Source organism: Mus caroli, chromosome 17 (assembly GCF_900094665.2).
Source record: "Mus caroli chromosome 17, CAROLI_EIJ_v1.1, whole genome shotgun sequence".
In the NCBI taxonomy this organism is placed as follows: Eukaryota; Metazoa; Chordata; class Mammalia; order Rodentia; family Muridae; genus Mus; species Mus caroli.
Window position 1 is genome coordinate 34,256,343 of NC_034586.1, and position 23,809 is coordinate 34,280,151.

The 23,809-nt window shown below is 41.2% G+C and overlaps 3 protein-coding genes, 1 non-coding gene and 1 pseudogene across 6 annotated transcripts; 2 read left to right on the forward strand and 3 right to left on the reverse strand.

The window, feature by feature from the left end:
- Positions 1–4,543: 4,543 nt before the first annotated feature.
- On the reverse strand, positions 4,544–5,570 carry LOC110284198 (olfactory receptor 1361-like). Its single transcript, XM_021149889.1, has one exon. The coding sequence runs from the start codon at positions 5,487–5,489 to the stop codon at positions 4,560–4,562; it is 930 nt and encodes a 309-aa protein (XP_021005548.1). The 5' UTR covers positions 5,490–5,570; the 3' UTR covers positions 4,544–4,559.
- Positions 5,571–8,882: 3,312 nt separating this feature from the next.
- Positions 8,883–9,026, reverse strand: LOC115029807. The gene has a single exon (XR_003835365.1). It is a non-coding gene; the product is annotated as a U4 spliceosomal RNA (small nuclear RNA).
- A 3,338-nt stretch (positions 9,027–12,364) lies between these two features.
- On the forward strand, positions 12,365–16,722 carry LOC110312557 (saoe class I histocompatibility antigen, A alpha chain-like). Of its 3 annotated transcripts, none has more exons than XM_029471617.1 (8): positions 12,365–12,457; positions 12,644–12,913; positions 13,215–13,397; positions 14,394–14,669; positions 14,777–14,877; positions 15,879–15,911; positions 16,026–16,072; positions 16,331–16,722. In XM_029471617.1, the coding sequence occupies exons 1-7, from the start codon at positions 12,385–12,387 to the stop codon at positions 16,047–16,049; spliced, it is 960 nt and encodes a 319-aa protein (XP_029327477.1). In that variant the 5' UTR covers positions 12,365–12,384; the 3' UTR covers positions 16,050–16,072; positions 16,331–16,722. The 3 variants fall into 3 exon arrangements, with proteins under 3 accessions (XP_029327477.1, XP_021041908.1, XP_021041909.1); XM_021186249.2 differs by having other exon boundaries at positions 13,122–13,397; positions 16,331–16,720; XM_021186250.2 differs by having other exon boundaries at positions 13,122–13,397; positions 14,773–14,877; positions 16,331–16,348.
- A 2,235-nt stretch (positions 16,723–18,957) lies between these two features.
- Positions 18,958–20,337, forward strand: LOC110312559 (annotated as a pseudogene).
- Positions 20,338–22,168: 1,831 nt separating this feature from the next.
- On the reverse strand, positions 22,169–23,086 carry LOC110312558 (olfactory receptor 24-like). Its single transcript, XM_021186252.1, has one exon. It carries the CDS (start codon positions 23,084–23,086, stop codon positions 22,169–22,171), a length of 918 nt encoding a protein of 305 aa, XP_021041911.1.
- Between the last annotated feature and the right edge of the window lie 723 nt (positions 23,087–23,809).

Sequence of the window (23,809 nt, forward strand, 5' to 3'; positions counted from 1 at the left end):
TTTGGAAGTTTTCTTCTATAATTTTGTTGAAGATATTTGCTGGACCTTTAAATTGAAAAATTTCGTTCTCCTCCACTCCTATTATCCATTGGTTTGGTCTTCTCATTGAGTCCTGGATTTCCTTGATGTTTTGAGTTATGATCTTTTTGCATTTTGCATTTTCTTTGATTGGTTTGCTGATGTTCTCTATGGAATCTTCTGCACCTGAGATTCTCTCTTCCATCTCTTGTATTCTGTTGCTGATGCTCGCATCTATGGTTCCAGATTTCTTTCCTAGGGTTTCTATCTCCAGCGTTGCCTCTCTTTGGGTTTTCTTTTGTCTACTTCCCTTTTTAGGTCTAGTATGGTTTTGTTCATTTCCATCACGTTTTTGGATGTGTTTTCCTGTTTTTCTTTAAGGACTTCTACCTGTTTGGTTGTGTTTTCCTGTTTTTCTTTAAGGACTTGTAATTCTTTCAGTGTTCTCCTGTATTTCTTTAAGTGAGTTATCAAAGTCCTTCTTGATGTCCTCTACCACCATCATGAGGTATGATTTTAAATCTGGGTCTAGCTTTTCGGGTGTGTTGGGGTGCCCAGGACTGGCTGACGTAGGAGTGCTGGGTTCTGATGATGGTGAGTGGTCTTGGTTTCTGTTAGTAAGATCCTTACGTTTGCCTTTCGCCATCTGGTAATCTCTGGAGTTAGTTGTTATAGTTGTCTGTGGTTAGAGCTTGTTCCTCTTGTGATTCTGTTAGTCTCTATCAGCAGACCTGGGAGACTAGCTCTCTCCTTATTTTCAGTGATTAGAGTACTGTCTGTAGGCAAACTCTCCTCTTTCAGGGAAGGTGCACAGATATCGGACCTGCCTCCTGGCAGAAGATGAAGGCCTGAAACCGGGCCTGTTCCAGAAGCTGTTAGCCTCTGTAGTCCAAACTCTCACCTGCACAGACTAGTCTCACAGGGATCTGGGAACCAAGATGGCTCCCCAAGGTGCTCCAGCAAAGCCCTCCAGGGTGGGGTGACACTTCTCCTCTGGCAGGGAACGTGCTTGGATGTCTGGAGCCTGAAACAAGGTCTGCCTCAGAAGCTGTGTGGCTTCTGCCTCTCCCAGAAGCTGTTAGCTTCTGTAGTCCACACTCTCACTTGTGCAGTCTAGTCTCTGTGGGATCCAGAAACCAAGATGGCTCTCCTGGTTGCTCTGACAATGCCCTCCCAGGCGGAGTGGACACCTCTCCTCTGGCAAGGAAGGTGCCCAGGTCAGCAGTTGTCTTTCTTTATTGGTTTTCATTAACTGATCTGTTCACCCTCCACATTCCATATAAATGCCTTTACAAAGCTATGTGTTGCATGTAAGGTTTGTATATTGCAGAATGAAAGAGGAGAAAGACAGCCCTAACAAGGTTCACACTCTGGGATGCTGAGAATGTAGGACCTTCCATTCCAGATCCTTGTTTGATTCTACCTCAACTTCTTTGAAGCTGTTTCCTTTAAAGACTTGCCCCCAGGACATTTTCAGAACAGCTAGGTCACCCATCCATCTTTTCAGACTGTTATTGTCAGGATGTCAGCTAAGCTGTGAACTTTCTCAGCACATAGAGACTTGAAGGAAAATGATGCCAACTAGCCCTCCTTTGACAAAACCAATTTTCCTATTTCCCTTTGGGCCCCCAGAAGGGAATTTTTCACTTCAATTCAGCTACAAGTACACAAAAGAAGATCATCATACCAGTCCCTTAAGTTGGGGTAGATGATTCTTGTTATTTTATGAATTATAGATATGTTGTCATTTTAAGGGATAATTCACCAATATTGTAGCTTTGGAGAGAGAGCTTAGATGCAGAGATTTTTACCTTTCCTTTCTTCTCTGTCTTTCCTTCTTAGGTAAAGGAAGAGGGGGTGGAAGAGATAGGTGGATATAATAATAATATCATATAAATTAAAGGAATAGGCAAATAGGGGTAGGTTATCAAATTTACTCTTAAAAAAAAACATTGAATAGCCATATCTTACATTGGTAGAAATCTTTTATAATTAATGCAAATTGAAGTTATAATTTTACATTGGTACAGAATTTGTAGATTGATACAGATTTAAAGTTTTCATTGGTGTGAATTTCCTATACTGATACAAAATTCGAAATTAATATTGTTACTCTTTTATAGGCTTTGTACCCTTAGTTAATCTGAGGATACAAGATTTAGATCCAGTCCCTCTAATAACTGGCATAACAAAAAACCTGTTTAGAATGATTAAGTTATGCATATTAAAGGCCAGATAGTAAACTCATGGTTATATTAGATTTGGATTTAATTATAATAAAGTGTTTTTAATTTACTCAAATAGAAATGATCAAGACTATTTAAGGCTTAACAGTTCAGATATACTTTTACATAGACAGATTTTTTAAAAAAAAGTATCAGAAGTTCACAGAATACAACATTTAAGGCCATTTCCTTTTTGTGAGCCACCATGTAGATGTTGGGATTTGAACTCAGGATCTTTGGAAGAACAGTCAGTGCTCTTGACCGCTGAGCCATCTCCCCAGCCATTTCCTTTTTGAAGATTATTTGACCAGAGACAGGTCTGCTTCTGACAGCACTTTGAGCATTAATGGAGTTGCTCCAGTAGTGGAAGGATAGTCACAAGATAGGGCAAGAATTGCCTTAATTCATCTACAGACAAAAATACTATCTGGGAAAAGGACACACTATGTGGAATAGTCGACTGATAGTTCTGCCAATACAGAGTAAGCAGTCCTTCACAATTCTTGTTTACAAAGGTCTGTAAGATGATCCTGGGCCAGAAGACTGAAAACTGATGCTCCAAAGTTTTGAGGAATGAAAGACTGTCCAGGTAGTCATCTGTCTCTACAAATTGGTTAAGTGTTTTGTTTTTTTTTTTCTTCCCAGACAGGGTTTCTCTGTATAGCCCTGGCTGTCCTGGAACTCACTTTGTAGACCAGGCTGGCCTCAAACTCAGAAATCTGCCTGCCTCTGCCTCCCTAGTGCTGGGATTAAAGGCGTGCGCCACCACGCCCAGCTGCTTGTCACATCTCTTGATGAACTTTCAGGAGGTCAACCATTGCCTAGGGTGCTGCTTNGCCCTGGCTGTCCTGGAACTCACTTTGTAGACCAGGCTGGCCTCAAACTCAGAAATCTGCCTGCCTCTGCCTCCCAAGTGCTGGGATTAAAGGCATGAGCCACCACACCTGGCTTGGTTAAGTTTTGGAAGCTATGTTTTGTTCTTCCTATATTTTCAGGCAATGTTTAAGTCACTCTTGGATTTTGATGTGGTTGAAGACTAGTTACAGTTTCATAGTCAACTCAAGTTGTTTAGCATTGAGAGAAATGATATAGATTTGAGAGGATGTTTTTCATATGGTAATACATGTTAAACCAGAACATTACTCAGGAATAGAATTGTAAGCTCTTTGAGTTAGGATAGATGGTGGAGTGCTTTATCTAAAATGACAAAAATGATGGACTGGGTGCTATGTGTCTGTTATACTATATAATTTGCATAATGGTAATGGTTGTGTTCAATTTATATCTGAGAGTAAAGAGAGCCTTTTAATTGGATTAAAAGTGGGAAATATTGTGAGTTGCCCTGGTGCTGTTTGTATTCTTATGCTAATTCTGCTTCCTCAAGGGGGGTTGCCCCAACAAGGAGTGGATCACTTACTCAGGTGATTTCATGTGAACTTTCTCCCCATTCTAACTGGTCAAATAAAGGCTAGAGCCTGTGATTGGGCAGTAGAAGGGAAAGGTGGAGATTGGGGCTTTAGAGGGTAGAGGAAGGGTAGAGGATAATGAAAGAGGATGGAGGAAGAAAAGGTGAAAGGAAGATGGAGCAGAATCACATGGCCTGAAGAAACTTCAAGTAGCAAGGGATCTCACAGCTGGGAAACTAATTAGTGTAGTGGTAGATCTACCCAATATAGATGTGCACCTTATAAATATAAAAAACGAGTTGTGTACTGTTGCATGGGTTTATTGGGGTTGGAAGTCTACTGCCACAGATAGAAATAGATATTCATGTATCAGATATAGGAATATAAGAAGACAAATTAAAGAATACCAAACCCAAAGTAGTATTATTTTCAGTAGATCACTTTATTTGGTGCTTGTCTTGTTGCTGTGGCAAAATACCTGACAAGCAATGTAGAAATGAAAGTTTCATTTAATTCATGGTTTGAAGAATTAAATACATCAGGATGAGAAAACCACAGAAGGGAGATAGTGTCCCAGGTCATATTGCATGTGTAGTAAACAAGCAAAAAGGGATGAATAATGATAGTAAGCTAGGTTTTTTTCTTTTTCCATTTATCAGATTAGGATGATTTTATGGAACAGATGGTTCCACCTACATTCAAAGTGCATCTTTCCTCCTCAGTGGAATCTCTTCAGAGATACCTTCCCAGACATGCCCAAAGGTGTACGTTGAAGGTGATTCCAAATGGAGTCCAGTTAACACTGAAGATTATCCATCGCAATCATGAGAGAATTATAATTCTCCCATGAGCCATGGTATTAACTTACTCACTTTGCATGTGTGATAGTGATGCAGAGTATGATCCTTCCTTAGTCCTGAGATTTCACCATGTTCAAGATCCTTCTCAATGAACTCTTAACATCCTTGTTTCTCAGACTATAAATGAAGGGGTTCAGAGTGGGAGTTACCAGAGTATACATGACAGCAGCTACCACCTCCTCAGAGGAACTAGAATTAGTTGAGGGCTTCAGGTAGGTAGCGAAGACTGTGCTATAGAAAAGGAGGACTACAGAGAGGTGGGAACTACATGTGGCCAGGGCTTTCCGTTTCCCCTGTGCTGATGGAACCTTAGCCACAGCATAAAAAATACAACCATAAGAACTTATAATGCAGAGAAATGCACTGATTGCTAAAACTCCACTCAAAGCCATCATCAGACTCTCATTGAGGTATGTATCAGAGCAGGAAAGCAATAAGAGAGGCCCAAAGTCACAGAAAAAATGAGGAATCTCTTGATTGGTACGGAAATATAACTTAGAGAACAACAAAGTATGGGTCAGAGACACACAATGAGCTACTCCCCATGACCCACTGACCAGAACTCTACATCTACAAGGAGTCATTAGAAGTGGGTAGAGCAGTGGGTGGCAGATAGCAGCATAGCGGTCAATAGCCATGACTGCTAGAAGCAGGTTATCCATGTCAGCAAAAACAGCAAAGAAGTACAACTGAGTCAGGCATCCAGAGAATGAGATTGATCCATCTCCAGTCCACAGAGCCTCCAGCATTTTAGGGGCTGTGGTGGTGATGAAGCAAAGATCCACAAATGAGAGCTGACTGAGGAAGAAATACATGGGGGTGTGGAGGTGGACATCAGCACCAATAGCTAACAGAAGTAGCAGGTTCCCTAAAAGTCCTAGCAAGTAGAGACCAAGGAAGATGCCAAAGAGGGGCTGCCATTTCTCTAGGTTTCTGGACAATCCCAAGAGGATGAATGTAGGAGCCTGACTGCAGTTCATCGTGGGTCTTGTATTTCAAGAAGAAATTGGTGTGAAGACAATATATTTGCTGCAGGCAACTATGGCATCCACCCAGACCTGGTCCCTTGGCAATGTGTCTCCCTCACAACGTTGAGCAATGGAAACTAGAATAGCAAAGGGAGGGACAAGATTTGGAGTTCATTAAAATGGCTCCCTAGGGAAACAAAGACAATTTTTTGAATGTCTTCCAGGAATTCTCTGAGTGAATGATTTGCTATTTAACCATTGTGTTCCATGATAGAATAACAAGTTTCTTGTGAATCTTTTTGACTGTGATTCCTTTGAAGACAGAGACTTCATCTCAGTACTTAGTTTAGTGCTTTGCTGACAGTGCTGTTTCAATAAATGTTCCTGACCATCCATAAAGTCACTACTCTGGTCAAATCTCCAGAAGACTAGGTAGAATACTGCTGTTTCCTGGGTGACTAATTGTAATTATTGTTGCCTCAATGAATGCATTGTTCACACTGCTGCCAAGGGAGTTCCTTCAAAAATATAATCATGTTACTTATTTATTTAAAAGAATTTGTAAAGATAAACATACTTTTTATGAAATTGAATAAGGTCTCGTGTGGCTTCTAGGGCTCTTATTAGTTTGATCTGGCGATGCCTCATAAACTTCATTGTGCCTCACTGCCCATATTCAATGAGTTATCAGCAAGATTCACATTTCTCAGTACTAATTTTGGGTCTCGGTCAGTTTCTGTTGCTAGCATAATATTACACGCTAAGCAATGAAAAAAGATTTATTTTGGATCAAAGATTTAGTAGAAGAGAGAAGATCTTCCTTTTTGATGGAGTCTGAGACAGCATAGAGCAATACACAGGATGATGTGGGAAGTGTGTATGACTTCTCGTAACTCTCCTTAAGCCACTAGTGTCTAATCATTGTGTGTTTATCTAATCCAAAAGACAACCAAAAGCTCCACCACAGATTCAGTTTTCCTAATCTCAGTACCTCACTGACCTGAGAGATAATACATGGTTTCAAACCATAAGGTTTATCCTTGCTTTGTCAGTTTCTTTTCTGGGAAGTCATGGTTCTTTGACTGGCAGATCTACCTTGTACATTTCACACTTGTGAAATGGAGGATGTTATAAAATACACACACACACCCTACATATTAAATATTTAGTAAAGTTTTAAGTTAGTATTTGCCTCTTTCACAAGGAAATGAGTTATATTATGATAGATCAAAGCAGAATCTGATTTTCCTCTTCAAAGTATGCCTAGTGCTTGGCATAAAAACAAACAAACAAACAAACAAAAAACAAAAACAAAAAAACTCAAACCATCAGATACTTGTCATGAAGTGGACAATTGCTTAGTAGTGATTGGAGTCAGAAGTGGGTACTGCATTGTTCCCTTCTGTGGTTCATTTTAGTATTTCAGCAAAGAAATACCTTTCCTCCAGGCATTTTCCTGCTGGTGTTACTTGAACACATGGTGCATCCATGTCTTTCATTCCCACATATGTAAACAGTGTTACAGCATTGTTCTCCACAAACTCCTCCTCATCTCAGCCCCTTGCTCACCTTTTCTTTCCTTACCTTAACTGGACATTTTCTCACCAACTCAACCAATGATAATTACATCAACAGTGTATCTGGCCACACTCATTGTACTTTAATTACTATAATTCAAGCTGCAAACATTTCAGTTTTGCCTTGACTCTATTGCTGAAATACCTCTAGTGTCTCTTCTTTCCTATTAACTACACATAGTGTACTGTGCCTGGTTACTGGAAACTCCTAAGTGTGGCTCTGCCCACTTGTTCCACCCCTAGCTAGGCAGTCTTTCTTTCTGGCTGGTCACCATGGTTTTTCTAATTCTCACTCCTGACATCGTGTAATTCATAAATACTTGTACAGAATACCATTCATTGAAGTCAGCTACGAGTCATATTTAGCTATTTGGGACTGTCAAGACAATATTTGAAATTAGTAAAAGTACAGTTTTCTCTCTATTAAAGATGTCCAGAGTTTGGTAATATAGAGAAGAACTGGCACAATAGCAAGATCATGAAAGAATTTTTTTTTTGTGTGTGTGTGTGTCTTCTGGTTATGTACAGGCACCTGTCTGAACTGTGAAGTTTCAGTAATTATCTTATTTCTTCCTTCATCTTAGGAACATGACTGAATTCAAGTATCAAATTAGTCTGATTAGATGAACAAGAAAAAATGTGTAAATCTTTTCAAATGTATGGCATAGGAGGCATCCTATGGAAGCAATGAACCACAGAAAGCCATAAAATAGAAATTTCACCAATCCTACAGTTAGTTATTCTAAGTATAGGTTCTCATTTGTCCCCTTGGCCACAGCATAAAAATCACTGGAGATTTTTTAAAACTATAGTATATTTTTTCAAGTATTTAAATTCCTATTCTATACAAAGGTTGGGCAGAATGAAAATATTCAATCTTTTTAGCTACTCAGTGTTATTATAGGTGACCAGTAGAAAAAGCAATGTACCTAATGCATTTACTAATAAGTATAAATTATATGGAGTCTTAAACCAACATTATTTCCATTCATGACCAAGAAATATTGCTCCTAAAACCCACCTGGGATTACTGTTACCTATGTGTAATGCTCTGAGCTCTCCAGTGCCTTCCATGTTATTTGAAGGTCTAACCCACTGTGGTGAACTAGAAGACTCTGCATCACCTTCCTCCACTTTATTTGTGCATCTCTCTCTGCTCTTTAACTTCCTGTCTCAACCACAATGACCTCCAATTCAGCACCAGTTCTCCACTGGAGTGAATATTCTTACACTTGATAAGTCTACATGGATAATTCCATCATTTTTACTCTAAACTCTGTGTTTTTCTATCTATTGTAAACACACATACACACACACACACACACACACACACACACACACACACAGAGTTGTTGCCCTTCTCTGCTCTGTTGTTATCAATAGATTGGATGTTAATTTGGTGTATTGAGTCTTATTACATATCTTCAACTTAAAAGAAATAACTAGGGAGAAACAAAAATACTTTCTAAATTTTTTCAATACTGTAACCAACCCCAGCATCTAAAACAACACCTATCATTTCTACCTGCCCTATGTGCATTTACTGGGCTAAGAGCCTATATTATTACCTATTCAGTGTTTGATAGCAAACTTCATGAGATCATATTTACTTGTTATCACAGTTTGCATCTACACTTTATCCACAAGATTCCCCTGACCATGATGTTAAATTTAATGATAATTAGAACACATGAAAACAACACACCAAAGACAAGTGATCTATGTCCTAGACTGAGTAAATGACTTTAGCAACAGAGGCATAGTGGTTTTGTCATTTTATTGTCCTGTATGATGTATTCAGATTAGATAGCCTCAGAAGCAGTATGGAAATTTAATTATATTATCAGTGAGTCAACACAGACAGCAAGGAGATGCCTGCCATGCACACATGTGGAGGAGAAATGTTCTCAATTAGCAATAATCTTGCCTCGGATAAACCTCATTGGCTACGATACTGCCACTGTGAAAAGCTAGGAGAAATGTTCTAAATGTAACTGTTGATGGTAGGGCATTTCAAGAATCACAAATCATATTAACTGACACACATGGCCAAGGATTTGGGACTATGTACAAGAAATGATGTAAGAAGTATATCCTATTACAGTTCACAAATTATTTTTATCTTTTTTCATAATATATTCACCCCTTTCCACTATAAACACTCCTACATAGTCATGTGATTATTTAACACCAAATATAACCTAATTTGTTACCAACACTGGGAACATAACCTGTTACTTTGATGAATATTGATTTTAACAGATAATTCAGATGAGAGATGAATACTCTAATTCTTTGGTCTTTCTCCCTTCTCCTTATCTCCTCTTTCATTCTTACATGAATGCATGTGCCCAACTCTATCACCAGATCCACTAAAGTCTCTCTCTCTCTCTCTCTCTCTCTCTCTCTCATACACACACACACACACACACAGACACANAAGTCTCTCTCTCTCTCTCTCTCTCTCTCTCTCTCATACACACACACACACACACACAGACACAGACACACAGACACACACACACACAGACACAGACACAGACACACAGACACACACACACACACACACACACACACACACACACAAGTCCTGAATATATTTACAACATATCAAATGCTTGATCACACAGCCTATCCTGAGATCTGAAAGTTTCACAGACACCCAGAGTACACATCCCTCTCCCACAAATCTATAAACAAACCAGGAAAATAAAAGATTTCCAGACAGTGACTTATACAGTGAACCTACTCTGTCTATGGTGTAATTTTCACCACCTGCAATTAAAGATGTCCCCCACTTACCCTCACTCACCCATTGCTGTGGTCTAAACTTCCTTTCATCAGAGGGAAAAAATAAGACCCTGAAAGTCCATGTGAAGGCACATTACACATAAGCCAAGATTTCAAGAGATAGAGGATCACCAGGCCTCTGCACATTTGTAACAGTTGCTCAGCTTGGTCTTCTTGTGGGACTCCTAACAGCAGGAGCAAGGGCTGTCTCTGACTCTGTTGCCTGCCTTTGAATTCCTTTTCCCTAACTGGGACGTAGCTTCAGTAGGAGAATATGTGTTTAGTCTTCACTGAAAGTTGAAATGCTAAGGAGGGTTGATATCCATTGGAGGATCCTTTTGTGAGGAGAGAGGGAGGGGAGTGGAAAGGGAGAGATTGGGAAGAATGGAGGGAGGGGAAACTTTGATAGGGATTTAAAGTAAAAAAAATATCTGAATTAATAATTTTTAAAAAAAGAGTTGAAAAAGTTAGTTCACCTGAGCTACATTGAGATTTTCACACTAGCTTGGCCTATAGGACAACTTGTCTAAGGAAGGATGGGAGTGAGGGATGAAAGAAGGGAGGGGAAAAAGAGAAAGTGAGAGAGATAGAAATAGGAGGAAATGAGAGAAATTTTCTGCCAGTGTTACATCAGTCTAAGCTGCAGTACATACTTTAGAATGCATATATATGAACTTACTTATACTTACAATGCTTAATCTCAGCAGATCTCACTTTGTGTTCTGACAGAGGGAAGACCAGAATGAATCCTCTCATACTTTCCCAGCAGCATCTTGGGCATTAACATCTTGGGGTTTTCTCTCCAAGGAATCATTCTGTCCAAATTTCTTTTCCCATAAGAATCAAGTCACTTATTTTCTTTTTCTTCTAGTCATTTCATTGATGTTAAAAATAATAACATTTTGGTAAAACTTTTTGCCAATTAGTAGGGAGAAAAGGGTGGCAATAATATCAAAGATGGGGCAGCACCATAGCAGTTCTTGAGAAATCCAACATATAGTGAATGCAGAGATTCATGAAACTTAGAGTAATATACTGCAAATTAAAATGACAAGCTTTAAGCTGAGTTCTACTGACCCCGTGGATCATTTGTGATCGAACATGGAGTCTGAACCTGGCATGGCATTGCACACCTTTGATCCCAACACTCAGGAGGCGGAGGCAGGAGGATCTCTGTGAGTTCAAGGCCAGCATCAACTACCAATTGAGTCTAGGACAGATAGGACTGAGAAACCCTGTCTCAAAATATAAAACAAGACGAAACAACATGGAGATTGAGCAATAGGGGTGAGCGTTTGGCTAATTTACCTGTAGGGACTGCTGTTTATATACAGACAGGGCAGAAGTAGTAAGTGGGCCTATTGAAATACAGCATACCATCTAAATAGTTCATTTGTGACATTTGTGACTAATATGATTTCTGAGTGCAAATTGAGTAAGCATATTGTCTATGGCAAATCATCAAACTGCTAAAATCAACTTTAGATTCATTAGACTTTATCTCAATATTTTTGTTTAAATATTGTCCTTGTTTTCTATCTGCCAGAGCTATTTCCCAAATTGCCAACTGTGTTAATGAATCTGCATCCAAGTCAGTTTCCTGTGCCTACACTGACTCCAAGAACCCTTGCTTGGATCCCCAGTGGGATGGGAGGACTTTAGAGCTTGCAAACAAGAAAAACCCAGGGGCTTCCACTCCTAATAACTAAAAAGTTTGACCATAAGACCTCTTGGGCCGGGCGTGGTGGCGCACGCCTTTAGTCCCAGCACTCGGGAGGCAGAGGCAGGCGGATTTCTGAGTTCGAGGCCAGCCTGGTCTACAAAGTGAGCTCCAGGACAGCCAGGGCTATACAGAGAAACCCTGTCTCAAAAAAACAAAAAACAAAACAAAACAAAAAAACAAAACAAAAAAAAGACCTCTTGGAACATTCTTTACCAGAGATCCTCATCTCACTGTGTTACTGAACTCCCTAGCTGAAGACAACCTTGAACTCCTTCCAAAATTCTATCTGTTCTGGAGACTGGGTTTATAAGTGTGCACCCCAAGTGATAATTATTGGTAGACCTAACTCATAAAAGTTATCCATGGAGTCTGCCTGGGTCTTATTTCCAGAACTCATGTGGCAATTGATAGGACCAGTATCACCAGTTCCAGGGTGTCAGATGCCCACTTCTAGCCTCTGCTGGCACCAGGCATTCACGAGGTGCACATACATAAATATAAGCAAAACATCAGTACACATAAAACAAACAAACCAAAAACCGTTTTGTTTGTTTTAGAGAACATACTGATCCTAGAATATTAGAAATGTTCTAGGAAACGTGACATTAAGTACTCAGTGTAGGAGAACAGAGATAAAATCCAAGCCCAGTTTCCAGGTTTAACCCATCATTGGAGATTCCCCCATTTCCTCTAAATTTCCCCTTTTCTGTAAACGTTGTCGGGTACTTTTGCCTGGATACTGATGACGCTTCTCCAATTCTCATTCTAATTGGGTGGCGTGTACTTAGCGAATCTAATCAGGGCTACCGCGGGAAGGATGGGGTCCTCAAGCAACCGCGCTCTCCTGCACTTGGTGGTGGTCTCTTTTACTGTTACCCAAACAGGTTCTGGTGAGTTCAGGGGTCGGGAAGGAAATAACCTCTAAAGGGAGGATCACGGCATCGGGACCAGGTGCTTGGAGATCCCTTTCTGCAGGGACTTGAGTTCCGCTCCCTGCCCCACCCCCAACCCACTGCTTGCTCATTGGCCTGGGATTATCAGGGAAGGGTTCTGATGTTACCCTGCCTCGCCCCAAGGCTCACATTCGCTGCGCTATTTCCACACTGCGGTGTCACGGCCGGGCCGTGGGGAGCCCCAGTATATCTCTGTGGGCTACGTGGACGACATGCAGTTTCAGCGCTGTGATAGCATTGAGGAAATTCCGAGGATGGAGCCTCGTGCACCTTGGATGGAGAAGGAAAGACCAGAGTACTGGAAGGAGCTGAAACTCAAGGTCAAGAACATTGCGCAAAGTTCCAGAGCAAACCTTCGGACCCTGCTCCGCTACTACAACCAGAGTGAAGGCGGTGAGTGACCCTAGGCCTGGGTCAGACTCCTTCCTAAGTCTGTCTATTGCCAAACCAGAGTAGCCCTGGGTGCCAGGTTAGAAGTTTGGAGTTGGGCTTCAGAGCTCTCAGAAACCTTTAACCGGTTTCACTTTCAGTTTAGGTCCAAATCCTGCTGGCGGGCGGAGCAGGGTGAGGTGGCTAAGGCTGACACCCTGTTTGTGGCTAGGCTCTCACATCCTGCAGTGGATGGTTTCCTGTGAGGTAGGGCCAGACATGCGCCTACTTGGAGCCCACTATCAGGCTGCGTATGATGGCTCAGATTACATCACCCTGAATGAAGACCTGAGCTCCTGGACTGCAGTGGACATGGTGTCTCAGATCACGAAGAGCCGTTTCGAGTCAGCTGGCACAGCAGAGTACTTCAGGGCCTATGTGGAGGGAGAGTGCCTGGAGCTGCTCCACAGATTCCTGCGGAATGGCAAGGAGATTCTTCAGCGAGCAGGTATGAGGAACAACTAGGAACCACTTTTAGTAAGCAAAGATAAACCCCTCAAACCTACAAGTGAGGCTCTTGATGTCTGGGGAGGGGGGAAATACCAGATCCGCTGGAATACTGCACAAGGAGGAGGAAGAGTGGTACTGGCCTTCCTGATCCAACATCAGAGAGTGACTGTCCCCAGGGCTGACCCTACTTTCAGAACATTTGAATCTCTCCCAGAATGGAAGGAGAAAACACCCTGAGATACACAACCAACCACTTCCATTCAGTCTGCAGCTCATTGTGAACCATGGCCTCTTTCAGGTCTGGTTCTCTGAACACCCCTAATGTCTTTGGAAGTCACACTGCACTGATGCTGTGAGTCTCTGCTCAACCTAATCAGGACTAGAGATGGGAAATGTGAAGCTCCCTACTAGATTCTCTCTTAGGGCTTCTATTGCTACAAAGAAACACCATGGCTAAAAGCAAGTTGGGGAAGAAAGGGTTTATTTGGCTTACCCTTTCAGCACTGTTTGTCATTGAAATAAGTCAGGACAGAAAGTCAAATAACTGATCTACATGGCATGGAGGAGTGCTGCTTCCTGGCTTGCACCCTATGGCTTGCTCAGCCTGCTTTCTTATAGAACCCAGGACCTCAAGCCCAGAGATGGAACCACCCACAATGAGTTGGGCCCCACAGCATCAATCACTAATTAAGAAAATGACCTCTAGTCTTGCCTACAATTTGATCTTATGCTGTCATTTTGTTAACGGAGATTCCCTCCTCTCATATAACTTTAGTTTGTGTCAAGTTGACATAAAACTATTCAGTGCACTAACCCAGATTTTAGAACATTCCAAGGAATGGATCATGATAGGTCCCTGAATCCAGACTCCCATATGGTGCTTACATCCCTCCTTTGCTCTAATTCTGTCCATCCAGAGGATGCTCATATGATCTCCAGTGACTCTCCAAAAAGAATGCAAAATACTTGAATTTTCCACCTTTTCCCCACCCAGATCCCCCAAAGGCACATGTGGCCCATCACCCTAGACCCGAAGGTGATGCTACCTTGAGGTGCTGGGCCCTGGGCTTCTACCCTGCTGACATCACCCTGACCTGGCAAAAGGATGAAGAGGACCTGACCCAGGACATGGAGCTTGTGGAGACAAGGCCTTCAGGGGATGGGACCTTCCAGAAGTGGGCAGCTGTGGTGGTGCCTTCTGGAGAGGAGCAGAGATACACATGCTATGTGCACCATGAGGGGCTAACTGAGCCCCTTGCCCTGAAATGGGGTAAGGAAGAGAAGGGTAACAGAGTCAAGGAAAGAAGGAGCCTAGATTAAGATCAGGACTGAGAACTGGGCATCATGACTCTCATCCTCCACTCCTTTCCCAGGAAGATCTTCTCAATCATCTGTTGTCATCATGGTCATCGTTGCTAGTCTGGTTCTCCTGGGAGGTGTGCTCACTATTGTTGTGGTGTGCAAGAGGAGGGGTGCAGGTAAGCAAAAGGGTTGACTGAGTCCTTTTTCTCACCTCTGGACTCCAGGTCTTAGTTGGAATTGTCCCTGCCTCTTCACTGGGAAGACATTTGGTCCACCATCTTAAAAGACACAATAGTTTATTTTATGTTATTATTGTCTATCTATGAGTATATGATGTAGATGCTGTGTTTATAATGTAGTTATACGCTCAGTCATATATGTATGTATGCACGTACGTACGTACATATGTGTGTATGTGTCCATGTGTATGTGTGTTTGCTTGTGTATATATGTGTGTTTATGTGTATGTATGTATAAGCCAGTGATCAGTACTGTATGTCTTCCTCCATACTTCTTATCGTTTTTGGAGATAGGATCTTACTCATTTGGTTAGATCAGCTAGCCAGTAAACTCCAGAGATTCTCCTATTTCTGCTTCCCTAGTACTGAGATTATAGATGTGAATCAACCACATGCAGACAGACTCAATATACACAGTTTAAACAACTTACATCTAAATCACAAATAACTAAATGTTAAAAGATCAAATTTCCAAAATTACAATTCTGGGAAAATATTTTTTTTTGATTCATGTAAAGACCTTTAGCTACATTTTGAAGAGGTGTTTACTTAAGATGCATAAAGTGTCACAGAGGTCTCCTTATTCATGTTTGCATGGGTATGCTAATGAAAGTCACACTGATGTACAGTTATGAACAATTAACTAGGAAGAAGTATCACAGACAAATGCTTGCCTTGCCTGAGTCTCTGTGCTGACAATCTGCTGTGCATGGGATCGTGGGAAAGAAAAGACATAATCAGAGTGGAAGGTTCCTGCTGAGAACAGATCCCCCAAAAGACTTTATTACACTTCCTTTATATCCTACATGTTTTACATTCTTCCCTGAGCCTGCAGTCCTAGTTCTACCAGCTTCCCTGGGGCTAGGATTAAGGCTTTTCATAGACTTTCATGGCCCTGCTGCCTCCCTGGCCTCTTACCCTCTGTTTTCTTTCCACAGGGGAAAGATGAATCAGTTATACTCAGACTGCCAGTAAGTATGGTGGGATATGGTTCCTGATATGAGATAAGGTGGACAGAAGCCCATGGGGCAACACAGCCAGCTCATCTTGTGGTGTCTGATCAAGTCTCATTTGTTCTGTTAAAGGCAGGAACAGTGATTAAGTTCTGATGCTTCTTTCACCATTTAGAAAGGTAAGAAGTTGCTGGGCCTAACCTGTAGCATGTGATGGAACAGAGGATAGACCCCTGGGTTATGGGGACTCTAACACTGAGACATTTGAGTTGAGTACTTTAGAGTATCACCCCTCCCAGGAAATAGTTTGGATTTCTTCTATTTTCTTCCCCAGTATGAAAGAAAGCCTTGCCTTGTGTGGGACTGAGTTTACAACATGTGTTCTGATCTCTCCTTCTGTACTATGATTCCAAAACCCTCAATGTCTCTTTCTGCAGTTGGCATCTCATGGTGTGTCTCCTGTCAGCACAGTGTGACAAAGTGAGAAGCCCAGGGCATCCCTGAGGACTGAGTCTCCTCTCCATACCCGCGTCTCCTCCCTTTCTCACCTGTACCACAGGGGGTTCCAGGACTTCTTCATCCCTTGTGGAACTTTAGGTTTCTATGTGCAGCTTCTTCCCTATTGAAAAATAAGGATGTAGATATAGCTTTATTATTATTATTATTTTTACCTTCTCGATAAAAGCTGTACTTCATGCTGTTAAAAGTGGAAGATTTGTACATTTGAAAGGAAATAAAACATGAAAACTCACAAACCCCATGTGTTCAATGTGCTCAGTCTTTGGTGGGTGGTTCAGGAGAAGGCTGGAGAGCAGAGTGTGCCTGACATTTGACAGTGCTACATCTTCCATGGGCTTGGATGTAGTCATCTTCTCTACCCTTGATCTTCAGGGGAGGAAATGGATTTGAACCATGATGCCATGTGAGTTATATGTAATATCCTGAGCATTGATGAGACCACCTAGGGAATAACTAAGATGAGAAAGGGAATAAGGACTGAGCCCTGAGGACTAACAGTTCTATATTGGCATTTTTCTGAAATACAGTGGTAGGTTGTATTTTATTTTGTATGGATTTTTTCACTTTAATATGTTTAATGCTTTAGAATTTCAAGTATGTAATTTGCTTTTTAGTTTTGATTTTACCGAGGGTTACAAATAAGATTGCTTCAAATGTCAGTAGAGACTTTGGACTTGGGTATTTTAAACTGTGTCAAGACTGTGGTAGACTATGGAGACTTTTGTTATTAGACTAAATACATTTTATATTATGATATGGCCACAAGGATATGGGCTAAATGGAGTGGAATGTGGTAGTTTGAATAAGAATGGCCCACAAAGCTCAAGTATTTTAGTATTTGTTCCAAGATGGTAGAACTTGTTAGAGGTTGTTACCTATATAATAAATTCAGTTGATCCAAATTAAAGTATAAAGGCAGGTTTACTGAGACCGGTTTCAGGAGGGTTCCCTGGGTTCACAGGGAAGGTCAGTGAAGTCTCATAGCTGAGATGAGTTAGGGTTTTCTTTTTGTAGGGGAGGGGAGGGAGGAGGTGATATGATAGGGAGGTAAAGGGGTAATTGCCTTATTAGGTGAATTTTAGGCCCTTATCGGGTGGTCTTAGGTCCAGTTGAGTACTTTGGAATCCAGAACTAGAGATGGCTTTGTTCAGTGTTCTATGAAGGCCTTTGGAAGCATGGGATCCTGTTCAGAAGAGATGCAGAGGACCTCTTGGTCCATACCATCTTGGCTTTGTTCCCAACCCCCCTGTGTATCAGAACTATATGAGAAGGATTCAGATCGTAGGCCTTGTCCAGGTGGTGGCATTACATACCTGTAATCCCAACACTCAGGAGGCAGAGGCAAGCAGATGTCCCAGTTCAAGACCAGCCTGGTCTAGAGAGCCAACTGCAACATTGTCAGGCTACACAGAGAAGTCCTGTCTTGGAAAGAAGATGAAAGAGGAGGAGGAAAAAGAGGAGGAGAAGAAGGTGGAAGATTCCAGAGGCTGTTGAAGTAAAAATGGTTATGAGACAGTGATTTTGAGATTCCAGCAAAATTGTCAGTTCACTTGTAGTAGCTGGCAATGTTTTTGGAAGGTGACAATCTGTGGTTGATGAATAAATCTAATAGGCATTTGAAGAATGTTGCAAGTTACAAATGAAGGGAAATATGATTGACTATACAGATTATGGAGTTAAAATTATATGATACAAGTACTGGATAGAATTATATTTAGAGGTTTTGAAATACCAGAATTATGAACTTGGTTAAATAAGAAGTTTATACAAGGAAAAAGTTTGAGGAAGGATGAGAGCTGAAGAAGCAGTNTTTTTTTTTTTTTTTTTTTTTTTTTTTTTTAGGAAGTGGGTCTGGAGAGATGGCTCAGCAGTTATGTACACTGACTGTTCTAGTGGAATGGAGCCAGTTTTGATGTTAGCACCCAGGAAGCAGCTCAAAACCATCTGTAACTTCAGTTTCAGGGAGAGGGTGGAAACCCTCTTCTAGTCTACAAAGCACTAGCACTGAATATTGTATACAGACATAGAGGTAGGCAAAAAAGAAGAAGGAGGAGGAAAAGAAGGAGAAGTGAAAGGGGAAGGAGGAGAAGGAGAAGAAAGAAAGAAAGAAAGAAAGAAAGAAAGGAAGGAAGGAAGGAAGAAAGAAAGAAAAGAAAGAAAGACAGAGAGGAAGAAAGGAAGAAAGAAAGACAGAGAGGAAGAAAGGAAGAAAGAAAGAGAGGAAGAAAGAAAGAGAGAGAGAAAGAAAGAAAGAGAATACAACCAACCCTCATAAATAAAAGAAAAAAATACTAAAGAAGGAGTAAAGAAATGGATGGATGCAAGATAATTTAAGCCAACCTTCGTTTGCACATTCTCTTTGCATCATCTTGTAACAATATCAGCTATAGGATTGCAATGAAAAACATAGAGATACAGTAAAATTTATCTAGGTACTATCAAGCAGAAAAGTGAATGACCCATGGGAATGCCTCCACAGGAAACATAATTCATTGAGTCTGTGCCCCTTGGATTATCTGAAGCCCCTCCTATTTATCTATTAATCATGATCTATGCCTTCATTATCACCAGGAGCATGCTCTTTGTAGTGATGTTAGACAGTTCTCAGAGGCTTCACACACCCACGTATTTCTTTCTGGTGATCCAGGCCTTTCAGGTTCATGTCCACAGTGGTGACCAGAATGCTGGAGGGTTTCCTGTTGGTAAACACCATTCCTGTGAATTGTAGTGAGAACTTTGGTGATTTTCAAAAATACAGAAATGTTATAGTAAAATGTTTTTGTTTTAATCCCAGAAGTTGGATGTGGGGCTGCTTTAGATTGTCCACAGCAGGTAACTATGATTTGCCTTGTGCTCTGGTAGGGGCATGCTTTTTCCAGCTGCATTTAGTTTCTGCAAACATATGGCATTTGGAATTCTGGGAACTCTTGAGAGGATACATAAGTGGGAGAGCCCTGTGAGCAGCTGCATCTCCCTCTCACACTACTGCTGCTAGTTCCTGATTGCTGTTGTAGTTTGTTGTGATTTGTTAAGTGTTCCTGCACAAAGAGTCAAGAAGAAATTAGATATCCTCACAGTGAAGATCACACCTGCTACAAGACACTGGATACTCCTAATCAGCAGGAAGTAGTCTAACAATATGGACACTCCTCTTCCCCTCTTTATCTTTCTTTCTGTCCTAACTAGTGTTACAGGGTTGGAAGGCATAAGAGTATAGAAAGGCAGTAGAAAAAGGAACCCATAAAGTAGCCAAAAGTCTGGTTACATTGCCTGGCTGCTTGCTCCAGTTCTTCACCTTTAGCTCTCTTTATATAGATGAGTATTTCCTGCTGGCTGTCATGGCATATGATCACTGCCTAGCAATCTGTTACTCCCTATAATACCCACTTCTCATGAGGCCTCAATGGTGCCTGGGGTTGGTGCTCACAGTCTGGGTGTCTGGCTTTATGGAAGATGGATTAGTTGTTGCTCTGACAGCCCAGCTGAGGTTCTGTGGCCCCAACCTAATTGATTACTTTTACTGTGATTTCTCACCTTTGATGGTCCTGGCTTGCTTCGATACCTGAGTGGCCCAGATGACTACATTTGTTCTCTCTGTTATCTTCCTGACTGTCCCATTTGGCTGGTACTGATCTCCTATGCTCAGATTGTGGTGACAGTGCGGAGAATTCTCTCTGGGGCCAGAAGGACCAAGGCCTTCTTCATATGCTCCTCTCACCTGGATGTGGTGTCCACACTCCCTGGAACACTCATGGGCTTGTACACTGTGCCTTCTGATGTTCATTCTCAGCTCCTCTCCAAGGTCATTGCCCTGCTCTACACAGTGTTCACTCCCATCTTCAACCCTGTCATCTACACCTTAAAAAACCAGGAGGTGCAGCAGGCACTAAGAAGGCTTCTCTACTGTTAGCCAACTGAAATGTGACCTAAGAAGGAGGGCAGTGAAGATTTTCTATTTGACTGTCAGTGTCTTGATTGAAAAGTCTCCCACAATGGGCTGGACATGGGGTAATTATATTATTTCTCAAAATTCCACTTTAGGTCTCCTGAACTGTGCTCAGGGGGAAATATAGTAGTTAAACAATTTTCTTATGTTAGTTTAAAAGATTATGTAACTACTGTTCACTGCATACAACATAGTGCACTGTAAAGATGTGTATTGAACTGCCATTCTGTAGCCTCTTGATGTATATAGCACTGGTGCTAATGACTAACAAAGGCAAAATCATCCAAACAAAACACCAATACAAACATAAATCTAGAACAATGTTTATCTATATTATTGTGGTATGACATTAGTAGAGTTCTTTCCTATTGTGTGTATTTGGTTTGAGCATGGAAACTTGATGGTCAAAATTGCAGTTTGCTTTTCCACAAAATGATGTGTCATAAGCAACTCTACACCACACACACACACACACACACACACACACACATACACACACACACACACACACATACACACAACAATAATATATTATTTTAAAAGGAAATCTATAATATAATTTCCATTAAAAGATGGAATAACATTATATTCTTTCTCATCTTGCTTCTATTAACCTGGGTTATGGTTAGACTCACCAGCTTCCTGACCTCTTACTTGCAATTTAACTTCTGTGAACTCTAAAGTTCCCTTTAACATGATTTGTTAGTGATTTCCAGGTTCAGGTGGAGGAAGGTTATTAGAGAAAGACCAAAATACTTAAATCCACTACATCTCCCAAACAGGATATGCAGTAAAACCCTTTAAAATATCAGGGAGCTGTTGTTACTAAACCACGGTTAGGAATTCTAATAATTATCATATGATTGTAGTGTTTGCAATAGATATTCATACATCAGGAATATGAGTATAAGAAGATAGAGCATAACAAACCCAACATAGTATTTTTTTTTCCTATAGATCATTTTATTTGTTACTTGTTTTGTTGCTGTGGCAAAACACCAGCCAAACAATTTAGGAATGATAGATTCATTTTATTCATGCTTTGAAGGATACAAGACATCAGGGTGAGAGAAGCACAGGAGGAAGATGGGGTTACATTGCATCTGTGATCAACAAGCAAAAATAGATGAATAATGATAGCAAGCCTGTTTTTTTTTTTTTTTTCATTTTTCTCTTTATCATTCCAGGATAATTCTATGGAAGTGATGGGGTGTCTTAGTCAGGGTTTCTATTCCTGCACAAACATCATGACCAAGAAACAGTTTGGGGAGGAAAGGGTTTATTCGGCTTACACTTCCATACTGCTGTTCATCACCAAAGGAAGTCAGGACTGGAACTCAAGCAGGTCAGGAAGCAGGAGCTGATGCAGAGGCCATGGAGGGATGTTCTTTACTGGCTTGCTTCCTCTGGCTTGCTCAGCCTACTCTCTTATAGAACCCAAGACTACCAGCCCAGGGATGATTCCACCCACAAGGGGCCTTTCCCCCTTGATCACTAATTGAGAAAATGCCTTACAGTTGGATCTCATGGAGGCATTTCCTCAACTGAAGCTCCTTTCTCTGTGATAACTCCAGCTGTGTCAAGTTGACACAAAAATAGCCAGTACATGGGGCCACCCACATTCATTGTGGATCTTTCCTCTTCAGTGGAATTCTCCAGAGACATCTTCACAGAAATTGCCAGATTTGTGTTCAATGTGGCTCTAAAGCCATAGCAATCATGTAATTCTCCCATGAGCCAGGGTGTTAACTGACTCACTTTGCATGATGTGGGGTGGGATCCTTCCTGATAGATGATCATATTACTGAGACTACTCCATGTTTAGGATTCTTCTCAATGAACTCTTAACATCCTTATTTCTCAGACTATAAATGAAGGGGTTCAGAGTGGGCGTTACGAGAGAATACATGACAGCAGCTACCACCTCCTCAGAGGAACGAGAACTAGATGGGGGCTTCAGGTAGGTAGCAAAGACTGTGCTGTAGAAAAGGAGGACTACAGAGAGGTGGGAACTGCATGTGGACAATGCTTTCCTTTTCCCCTGTGCTGATGGAACTCTAGCCACAGCATAAAAAATACAACCATAAGAACTTACAATGCAGAGAACTGCACTGATTCCTAAAATTCCAACCAAAATTATCACCAGGATTTTATTGAGGTGAGTATCTGAGCAGGAAAGCAGTAAGAGAGGCCCAAATTCACAGAAAAAGTGAGGAATCTCTTGATTGGTACGAAAATATAACTTAGAGAGCAACAAAGTATTGGTCAGAGACACACAATTAGTTACTCCCCATGACCCACTGACTAGAACCCCACATCTAAAAGGAGTCATGAGAGCTGAGTAGTGCAGTGGATGACAGATAGCGGCATACCTGTCAATAGCCATGACTGCTAGAAGCAGGTTATCCATGTCAGCAAAAACAGCAAAGAAGTACAACTGAGTCAGGCATCCAGAGAATGAGATTGATCCATCTCCAGTCCACAGAGCCTCCAGCATTTTAGGGGCTGTGGTGGTGATGAAGCAAAGATCCACTAGTGAGAGCTGACTGAGGAAGAAATACATGGGGGTGTGGAGGTGGACATCAGCACCAATAGCTAACAAAAGTAGCAGGTTCCCTAAGAGTCCCAGCAAGTAGAGAGCAAGAAAGATGCTAAAGAGGGGTTGCCATTTCTCTGGGTCACTAGACAGTCCCAAGAGGATTAATGTAGGAGCCTGACTGCAGTTCATCCTGGGTCTTGTATTTGAAGAAGAAATTGGTATGAAGACAATTTTCTCAGTGCAGGCAAGGATTGGCACCAACCCAGTCTTTGTCCTTTGGCAGTGGGTCTCCCTCACAGCATTGATTGAGCAATGGAAACTAGAATAGCAAAGGGAAGGACAAGACTTGGAGTTCATTAAAAATGGCTCCCTAGGGAGACATAAAGACAATTTGTTGAATGGTTTCCAGCAGTTCTCTTGGTGAAAGCTATGCTATTTAACCATTGTGTTGCATGATAAAATAAGAATTTTCCAGTGAATATTTTTGATTCTGATTTCTTTTAAGACAGAGACTTCATATTAAATACTTAACTTAGTGCTGTGCTGAAAGTGAGATTTCAATAAATGCTCCTGTCCTTCCTGTCCACCACCCTGGTCGCTCCTCCTATTCAAGCATCTTTTAATTTATTACATTTTTAAAAAAAACAAATTATGTCTCTTTATTGGAGACTCAGAACAGGGACCACCCTACCATTTTCTTTAGGTATGAGTATTTGCATTTTGATCCAACTTTCTTTTCATCTCTTTTGTTGCCCCTACCTGGGAGAAGTTTTTCAAATATTCCACTAGCCAGACAGCCTCTCAAAAGTAGGAACATTCTTGAAGGGTTTTAACATAAAGAAAATAGGCAGCGATGGATTTGTTTCAATCACTGAGTTAATAGAAAGTATAGACAGTTTTATTACAACATAA